Genomic DNA, 10161 nt, shown 5'->3' with positions numbered 1-10161 from the left:
TCCGTTTTTCAGTACAAAACTTTCTCTTTTTCCGTGTTTTTCCAACACACTACTCTTTATCATCAAACTTTCGACTGTTAAAGTCGTTTACAGTTTTTGTGACTCAACATTACAGACTTTGCTTATCGTGTCAAAAACATTAAATCATTTAAATATAAAGTTTAAATTTGGTCAAAATTTTCCGGGTTGTCACAATAACCCTGAACTTACACATCTCTGCATAGATGGACCAGTACCCTAACCCCATTAAAAAAAGGACGTTTAGTCCAATCACGTGCGTAGCTCGTGAGGGTAAATTAGTCCATAGCAAAAATTAATCCTTCTTGCTAGTATATCGACGGTTTGGCTACCCTAAACAACTGTTACATTGAACTTTTACCATACTTTTTTTCATTAGCATCGATATACTATCAAGAATATTAATAGGCGATCAACAACAAGAATCATGGGTATTGATACAATTTTTTTCTATCAGACAAGATTATGGAATTGAAAAACTAATGGAATTATATGGTAAGTTATATATGTTTTGTGTTAATAATACAAAATATCATCTATTTTTTTTTTCTTTTCATAATAACATCATAGCTTATCATATGTTCTAACAGTATCATGTTATATTATTGTTTCAGCTGATTGTCCATCGAAATTCACTGTAAAGTTGCATTATGGTGGTTTGTTTAGTAAACCACCAAACGTTGAGTATTTGGATGGTAAGGTTTGTTTATATGATGGTGTTGATAGTGTTGACTTTGGTGTGGAAAGCCTTGTTGAAGAGTTAGAGTGGTTAGGTTTTCACAGGTCTAAGAGGTTTAAATTTCACTTTTTGCTGCCTGAATCTGATATGGATACTGGATTACATAGTTTTGCCAATGATGATGATGTCAACTTGTTAAGAAGTTATGTTTGTAACAATAAGGAGATTAGCATGTATGTTGAATATGAAGAAGATTTAGATGATTCAAGTCAGGTTAGTTGTTTGGAGCAGTTTTGTTCACAGATTCCTAGTGTAGTTGATGATATAAAAGGCATGCTGAAACAAACTCAGAAAACAGTTGTATGTGATATTGAAGATAGCAGTGATGATGAGGAGTTCATAATTGATGAAGACAATAAGTTTGAAGATGTGGATATAGGTATGAGTGAATTTAACTTCTCAATCGATAAGGATGTTGAGTACATGGGTAATGCTAGTCAAACTATTCTTGAAATTGAGGCACTAGATAAATCCAGTACTATTGTGGAAGAGTTGAATAATGATGAATTTGATAGTGATTATGAGGGTGTAGATACTGATAAAAAAATAAGAAAGAAAAAGATCAATGAAGCAAAACTGCTTTTGAAAGATGATGAAGAAGTTGGGATTACTAATTTTTATCTTGGTCAAGAGTTTGGTTCAAGAGAGGAAGTAAAAGAATTGGTGAGACTACATGCAGTGGAAACTAGAAGGCAACTTGTTTTTATTAAAAATGAGAAACTTAGATTACAGGTTGGATGTCAAGGTGAATGTGATGAAGAAAAGGTTCTTGAGAAGGCTAAACAAAATGTTGAAAAGGGCAAGAAGGTTGTTGATAAGGGTAAAAAACCTGAAGTGGGAGATGTTAAAAAGAAGACATGGAGGAAAGTTAATGTTGTGTGTGATTGGAATCTTTATGTTTCCAAATCAGCCAACATGGAGACATGGACAGTTAAAACTTATAAACCAATTCATGTGTGCCATCAGTCAAGGAACATCAACCAATGTACTTATGAATTTCTTGCAACAAAACTGGTTAACCAGATTCCAACAAATCCCAAAATCCCAACAGCTGCAATAAAGTCACGGTATGAGCAAGAATATCATATGGATATATCTAAATATAAGGCTTATAGGGCACTACAAGCTGCTAAAAAGGTTGTGCAGGGTGATTATGCCGAACAGTATGAAGATTTAAGAGATTATTTGGAAGAACTCAATAGAAGTAATCCTGGTACTACTGTGAGGTTGTTAACTGAGCCATGTGATGATGATGGTGAAAAAAGGAGGTTTATGAGATGTTATGTGTGTTTGGGCCCATTAAAAGAAGGGTTTAGAACTTTATCTAGGGATTTACTTGGTTTAGATGGAGCATTCATGAAAGAACCTGCAACTGGCCAAATCTTAAGTGCTGTTGGTGTGGATTCAAACAATGGTATTTATCCATTAGCATATGCTATAGTTGAGGGTGAAAACTATAACTCTTGGAGTTGGTTTTTGGATTGTTTAAAGGAAGATTTGGACTTAACCACAATGTCAAACTTCACTTTCATAAGTGACAGACAAAAGGTATTTGTTTACTTACTTTATTTATTTAATATAATTAACAGATAAAATTTCCTTTAAAATACAATAATACATAATTTATTTTATTTGATATGGACTAATCAAAGCTGTGGAGAGGATATTCCCATGTGCAGAGCATAGATACTGTCAAAATAAGAGCATTGTTGTTGATATCATTGTCAAAATAAGAGCATTGTTGTCAAAATAAGACCATTCTGCATTGTCAAAATAAGAGCATTGTTGTTGAAAATAACTTTGTATTCTGCATTCCGTTTTTGATATCATTGCAGTTGCACAAAAATAGACTGAAAACATACACAACACATCGAATTCTGCATTCTGTTTCTGATATCATTGCAGTTGCACAAAAAATCGACTGAAAACATACACAACACATCGAATTAAAAGATAAATTAGCTTCATTGAACAAAATCTTCATAACCACAAACTTGTTTCATTACATTTGCATTTAAGCTATGAATTTCAACCAAAACAAGACTACATGCAGTCAAAACTACAAACTTTAACAAAAAAACAACTTGCACTAGCTAATTATGATAAACATACATAGCAAACAAAATCCAACTAATAATCAACAAAAGCTTGAACTTAAAAGCTTCATTCTCTGCAGCTTTAGCTCTAGCATCACTTGCATTTAGTGAATTCAATAGCCCTCGAATTATAATAGCCGAACGATCACCAGTGGGAGGATCAAACCAACGAAAAAAACCGCATGTGGAATCCTAACAAACATAACAAAAATTTAATTACCATTCCAAAATACACAAACTTATTAAAAATTTTGAATTCACACGTACCTTATTAGGGCAAGAATAAAATCGACGATCAGGATTTTGAGCAGTCCATGAAGTACGGATGACCGCGCTACACCCACACATACACACCACCATTGTTGAATTCGAATTTCAATTGAAAACCTAAAACGAACGAATAAGGGTTTACAATTTGGGGACGAGGTCTGCTAGGGTTCTGGAATGGGATACGTTTATAAAAGCCAAAATCAAATTACGTGCAAGTCAGGTGAAGTACTAAACTGAAACTAATATGTTATGTGACAGAAATACCCTCACATGGTAAGCACATGACCTAGCTTAACGTTTAAAAGGTAACGGCGTAAATAATTTGGGCCATTCGTGCTTAAATTTGTAAGTTCAGGGTTATCTACGCAACTTTTTTAGATAAAGGTTTAGGATGCTATAACATACAAAGTTAATGGACCATTTACGCAATTTTGTCTAGATAGATAGATAGATAGATATAAATATAATATTATTATAAATTATTATAAAAATTAAAATAAGTTAAAATAAAATGGGAAGAAAAAATAAACCAAAATAATGAAATATAACCGTTTGAGATTGTCCCCTTTTCCATTTGAAGAAACAAATTACTTAATTGCGAATTTAATCATACATACTCCATTAAATAGCTTCACTAAGCATTAAAGCGATCATCATCTCAAAATCTTCCGTTTTATTTATCTCATTCTTTATTTCTAAAATCAAGCAATCTTGATTAGAGAAACAAGAATTGAATCGTAGAATTGACATTGTCAATGGGGGCAAATCAGATACTCACACAAGCAATTGATGATGTTGATGCTAATAACAACAATGAGAACAGTGTGATTCATCATCCATACGCGTTTCATGTATCTGGACCGCGTAAAGTTTCCGCACCTAATTGGCGTGATCTTATCAATTCCAGTTGGTTAGTTCACATATCTATCGCTTTTAATTTGTAATGTATATTTATGCATTTTTAATTTAATTATTAGGGTTTTGGTTTCCACTCTGTGGTAAAATTAGGGTTTTTTTTTAATCTGATTTGTGTATTTTTTGCAACTTATTGTTAAAAATTACGGCTAATACATGGAAATAAGATATGTACCAAGTATACATTAGATTACATTCTCCGTATATTATGGCTAATAATTACGAGTAATTCTTGAATTACAGATGTGAATTTTGATATTTATTGTGTACATATATAAATAAATAAATAGTTTGAAAGAAGATATTTTTACTCTGTTTTTATTTTTTTATAGATAGATAGATAATAGAAATAGAAATATATACCTAAGGTTATTGTGTTTAAAATTGATGTGTTTAAATTATATGCAGAAAATGGGCATTAGTTACTGTGTTTGTGTATTGAATTTTATAGGTATATATATAAAATCTAGGAGACTAAAAGATTATATAATTTGACTATGGTAACAAGTAGTCTTTTATGTGATCAGGGAGTTTAACATTTGACCATGGTAATCTATGCTTAGAAATTGGAATTTAGAAAGGATAGTTTAGTTTGCATAACAATATTACAACATAGAAATTGGCCTTAGAAAAATAATATACTAACGATTTTAGCATCGAATGAAACGGGACAGGTTAGCATTTGTCCCTTTCAACTTCCTAGCTTTATAGTTAGTTGAAACTGTTGCAATATTATTCTATTAAAAGCGGCTAGTAAAGAGTTTTTTATCTGGACAACTATAATCAGATCTGATCTGCTTAACTGTTTTTCGTCAAGTTTTCAAATTTCATTTGTTGTATAGTGTGGAGGTATACACAATGCTAGTTTCTTGAATGAATGAAAGTTCATTTTTTAGTGCATCATCTTCATTAGCCTGTTGATCTTTCATGTTTTACTTTTGTTGTTTGCAGTTTGTTTTCAGTATAACAAGTAGTTCTTTTGAGTGCACACATTAGTGGTTAATAACTTATTTTGATAGCATACTGAAATGTGACTACCTTTTGTGATTTTAGGAAAGATGGAAACTACAAACGGACAGTCGTTGCTTGTTTTATCCAAGCAGTTTACTTGCTAGAACTCGACCGGCAAGAAAATAGGTCTCAAGAAAACGCTCTAGCACCAAAATGGTTCTTACCCTTTAAATACAAACTTGCAAAAACCTTAATCGACGAAAGAGATGGATCCATATATGGTGCAATACTCGAATGGGATCGATCAGCAGCATTATCTGATTTCATTCTCATTAGACCAAGCTGTGCACCTCGTGCAGTCTTAGCGTTACGAGGCACACTTTTGAAAGCCCCGACTTATAGGCGTGACATAGAAGACGATCTAAGATTTCTAGCATGGGAAAGTTTAAAAGGTTCTGTTAGATTTAACGGTGCGTTAGAAGCTTTGAAGTCAATTTCAGATGCATACGGAAGCCATAATGTGGCTGTTGCTGGTCATTCGTTAGGGGCGGGATTTGCTCTGCAAATAGGGAAAACATTAGCAAAACAAGGACTTTTTGTTGAGACGCATTTATTCAATCCACCGTCGTTTTCACTTGCTATGAGTATGAAAAACGTTGGAGAAAAGGCCGTGGTTGTTTGGCAAAAAGTCAAGTCAATGGTGTCATCTAATGCTGTTATTGCAGGTGAAGATGGAGTTGGTCCTAGTAATAATAATATCCCACTAGCATTTAACAAATGGGTCCCTCATTTGTATGTGAACAACAGCGATTATATATGCTGTTATTATACTGATCTGGCTGGTGTTGATGGCTGTGATGATGGTGGTGTTGCGGCTGAGAAGGAGAATGTGAGGCCAATGACAGCTGGCAGGGGACATGTGGCGGCAAAACTTTTTGTGTTGTCGAAAGGAAAGCAAAAGTTCATGGAAGCACATGGATTGGAGCAATGGTGGTCAGATGATTTGGAGCTCGAATTGGCTTTGCAGAGTAGTAAGCTTATTAGCAAACAGTTGAAGTCGTTATATAGCTAGCATCCATCCTAAACCGTTGATGATCAAGATTGATGCTTAATTGAGCTTAATATATATAAACTGTTCATTTAAAATTTGTGTATTGATTATATTTGCTGTAGAGAAATTTCAATGTATATGTTGGATTACAAATACAAATACCGTCTTTTGGAATATACACAAGTTCTCTTTTCTCCAGGATCACATATATGGGCTAAGGTGAGTATCTTTACTTGGGCCAAAATTCCATCTTTTAGTGGCCCTATTTCAAGTTCACTTAAAAATTATTGCAAAATTCATAATTATCATAGTTGGGAGTTTCATTGGGGTGTTCATCGGTTCGGTTTTCGGGTTCTTCGGTTTATTCGGTTCGGTGTATTCGGTTTTGAATTTTTTTTGAGCAAAACCGAAAACCGAACCGAACACCGAATTCAAAAGTAAAACCGAACCGAAACCGAAAACCGAATTCGGATTCGGTTCGGTTTCGGTTTTAAAACCGAAAATCCTGAAAAAATATGAAATTTAACAAAATGTAACAAATAGCATACAAATATGATTATATCATTTAAAATACATACATTAAGAACTAATAAGTGGAATTTTTAGTGCAACCCAAACCAATTCACCAAAATAATAATGTTTCTACTACATACAATAGCTAATAAGTTTAGTCTTTATAACTATGAATCTTCAAGTCATTAACTATCATCTTCAAAGTTCAAAATACTTCCAACTTCAAGTCTTCAAGTCATCACCTATTCTTTCGCAACTTCTACAAATCTATACAAACTCCGAGTTTGTGACATGTACTGATGTGCATGTTATGGATATAGATATAGATAGATGCTAAAAATGGCTGTTTGAAAACATATCTATATGTGAAACATTTGTTGTTTGACTTATTCAATAGGTGGTAAGTAACAAGGCAACCTCTTATAGTCCTACTATATATAAGTCACTATTTTTAAGGACAAATAGTTAGATGATCCAACCATGATCAATAGTAACAATTCGTCGCATTGCATTTTACGATATACTCCGAGGCACAAGATGCACTGTAGGGCGATCTTTCATTCACCCTAAACTTTTATTAGTCATATTCAATAAGTAAAGAGTAAACCCTTTAAATATTATATATATACAAAAACTTTGTATGTATATGATAAGTTCACTAATACACAAGAATGTCATAAGTTGTATGCCCTATTGAATTATGAGCTTTGTGCAACTACATACCTTACACGTTCTTATATAAAGTTATATTCGACTCTAAAAATGTTATTGAAAATTTTAGATGTATCTAATCTTCTTAATTAACGGTTGATCTCATAAATTAACACTTGATATGACATTCTTATTTTATATAAATTATCTATATCTATTATCTTAGTTGAAACCTCACCTTTACTTGTATGAAACTTTGGTTTTATATGAAAATTTTTGGTTTGTCAAAAGTAATCTAGATGGTTCAACTTTTTCCATTGCCGTCATGAATTTGAGGGACAACATTGTAATCAATTACCATGCGTAAATTAAACTAACACCCTCGTTATCATATGAAAATTTACATTCTACATCGCTTAGGACTAATTGTTCAAAAAAAAAAAAAAAGTATTTTATTGAAAATATATTCAACACTGATTTTTCTGTCTTATATATATAACATATAATTATTACTCCATTATTTCAGATTTTCCTAATAGTGACTTAGATACATTTTCTGGTAGCTTTTAGCTTTTTTTATGTTTAAAAGCTTTAAGCTCCTTTAATCCAAAGGGGGCTTTTTACTAAATATGAGTTTTTTTTATAAAAGCTAAAAGTTCCGTGCCAAACATGCCCTTAATAACATTTTCTTTGCGTAAAAATGTAAAATGCAGTTTTACATATCTAAAATGTTGTTAATAGATTAACGGCTGAAATCATATGACATTTCGCTTCGAAATGCACTTGAACCAGCATCGTTTTGTGTTTTTAAGTCATCCATATATGAAAAAGATTTTGTAGGTCACACAAATTTATCTTTTCCTGTTTATAAGTCACGAATATTTGAAAGCGAATTTTTAGGGCATCTAAATTCGTGTGTTTTTAACTAATATCTCATTACAAAAATGAAAAAAAATAAAAAATAACGCAAATAACCATGTTTTTCTTAATTAACTTTAATTATATAACGATCGGTTGTTGCCAAATACACAACTATTTGCGGGTTTTTTTTTTTTTTTGGTATATTTTCAAAGACTTTTAAACGGAAAAGATAAACTTGGGTGACTTACAAACACGACAAGTATTTGCGTTTTTTGTATATTTTCAAAGAGTTTTAAATGGAAAAGATAAACTTGGATGATCTACAAACTTGAAAAGATAAACTTGGGTGATCTAAAAAATCATTTTCAAATATGGGTGACCTACAAATATACAAAAAAAAAATAAAAATTGGTGACTTCCTAATATATATAATCCCTTAATTTTAGAAAACAACTATCTATGAAATGAAATTATCTACAATAAAGATGGAGAAAGATAACGTTTCCCCTTATTTGATGGGTTCTTGTTTTGCTTTCAAAGGTCCATTGAATTTTGCCTTTTGAATGTTCACTCAAAAATATTCGGATTTTGGTGTCGTGGTACAAGTAATTATTATTGTCGTCATTTCATCCTCGAATAATATTCTCCAAAAACTAATCATAAATAATAACGGTCAGATAAATCAATTTGATGGAAAATTAGGATCTCATGATTCCAATTTAACAACCTTTTGTTTTTTTTATTTTAATTAGTCTCATCTGAAATAATGGAATCATAAGTTTTATTTACCAATAAAGTGTATGTTATTTATTTTTTTAAGAATACTAGTGAGTTTTTCTTGTTTATTATAACCGTTTATTTTACGAGTATATTTTATTGACTAGATTATACAGGTAGTAAAATATTCGGATTGAAAGTTTTGATTATGCTTGTGTTTCCTATAATAATGGAACAATTAAAAATTTTTCCACTAATTAATTTAAATTAATTTCTTGTTTAGTTTAATAAATTTGCTTTTCCAAAAAAAAAAAAAAAAAAAAATTAATAATTTAAATTAATTAATTAATTACTTAATAGTAATAAAGTAAAAATTGTATAAAGAGTCAACCAGAGAATTTATGGTGGGATAAGGTCGTATGCAATCATTTGAGAACCTATATTCACCTGCTATGGTTCTAAGCACATGGAGGGGTCTTCTAATTGTATCTCCTTTTTCATTAATATTTTAAACTAATGGCCTGCAATTAATATGTTCAATTTTTCTATTCCAAATATTAATATATACTATATTATTTTATTATCTTTATTATTATTCTAGTATTTTAACTAGTTTATTAATTAATAATGTTCTTCATCTTTCTTCTGAAATCTGTTCGAATATATAGTGATGTATACTTAAGCAACTTGAATGATAAAACAATTGGATTGTGGAAATATTCTTCTTTCCAAGCTAAATAAATACACCGATAATACGAATTCATAACTGTATAAAAAGCATATTACGTACGTATGTAAGAGAATTAAATCAGATTAAATTAAATAATGAAGTTATAATTATGTTTCTAAATGGACAATTGTATTGACAGTTATATTTGCTAATTAACTTTGTTGATCGTATCATTTATTTATAAACATTTATATAAAGCATTGCCAAGCTAATTGTGTGTTACTAGGGTTTAAAAAAAAGGATTAAGGCAGGTTTTACATGATTGATTAACGATTTGATTGTACATTCAAGAACGTTGTGTTCTATGTGTGTGTGCGTTTTTTTTTTTTTTTACAAGACGATCCAATATGTGTGTGAATGTGTGTCTGTTAGCTTTTCTTTTCTTTTTTATTTTTTTTCTTTTTTTTGCAAGATCCAACATGAATGGTTTGAACTTTGAAGTTGTTACATCGAGTAGAGCTAACATATGCACGAATCCAAAACATTAGTTATCATTTAAGGGTTCAAAAATAGCATTAGCCGATACGGACGTATCATTAAGTTTTACAAATGCAGATGTTAAAACTTAACGGCCTGCACTCTATTGGCCTGGTTTATTATTTCTTACTATATATATATATATATATATATATATATATATATATATATA

General features: G+C 31.1%; 1 protein-coding gene across 1 annotated transcript; it reads left to right on the top strand.

Annotated features, from left to right (window-relative positions):
• Nucleotides 1-3871: 3871 nt before the first annotated feature.
• LOC139856044 (GDSL esterase/lipase At4g10955-like) lies at nucleotides 3872-6063 on the top strand. The gene is made up of 2 exons (XM_071845276.1): nucleotides 3872-4033; nucleotides 5092-6063. The coding sequence occupies exons 1-2, from the start codon at nucleotides 3879-3881 to the stop codon at nucleotides 6059-6061; spliced, it is 1125 nt and encodes a 374-aa protein (XP_071701377.1). The 5' UTR covers nucleotides 3872-3878; the 3' UTR covers nucleotides 6062-6063.
• The last annotated feature ends 4098 nt before the right edge of the window (nucleotides 6064-10161 follow it).

Source organism: Rutidosis leptorrhynchoides, chromosome 6 (genome assembly GCF_046630445.1).
Source record: "Rutidosis leptorrhynchoides isolate AG116_Rl617_1_P2 chromosome 6, CSIRO_AGI_Rlap_v1, whole genome shotgun sequence".
Taxonomy (NCBI): Eukaryota; Viridiplantae; Streptophyta; class Magnoliopsida; order Asterales; family Asteraceae; genus Rutidosis; species Rutidosis leptorrhynchoides.
The sequence above is the reverse complement of the archived record's forward strand: the minus strand, read 5'-3'. Positions and strand labels throughout refer to the sequence as shown.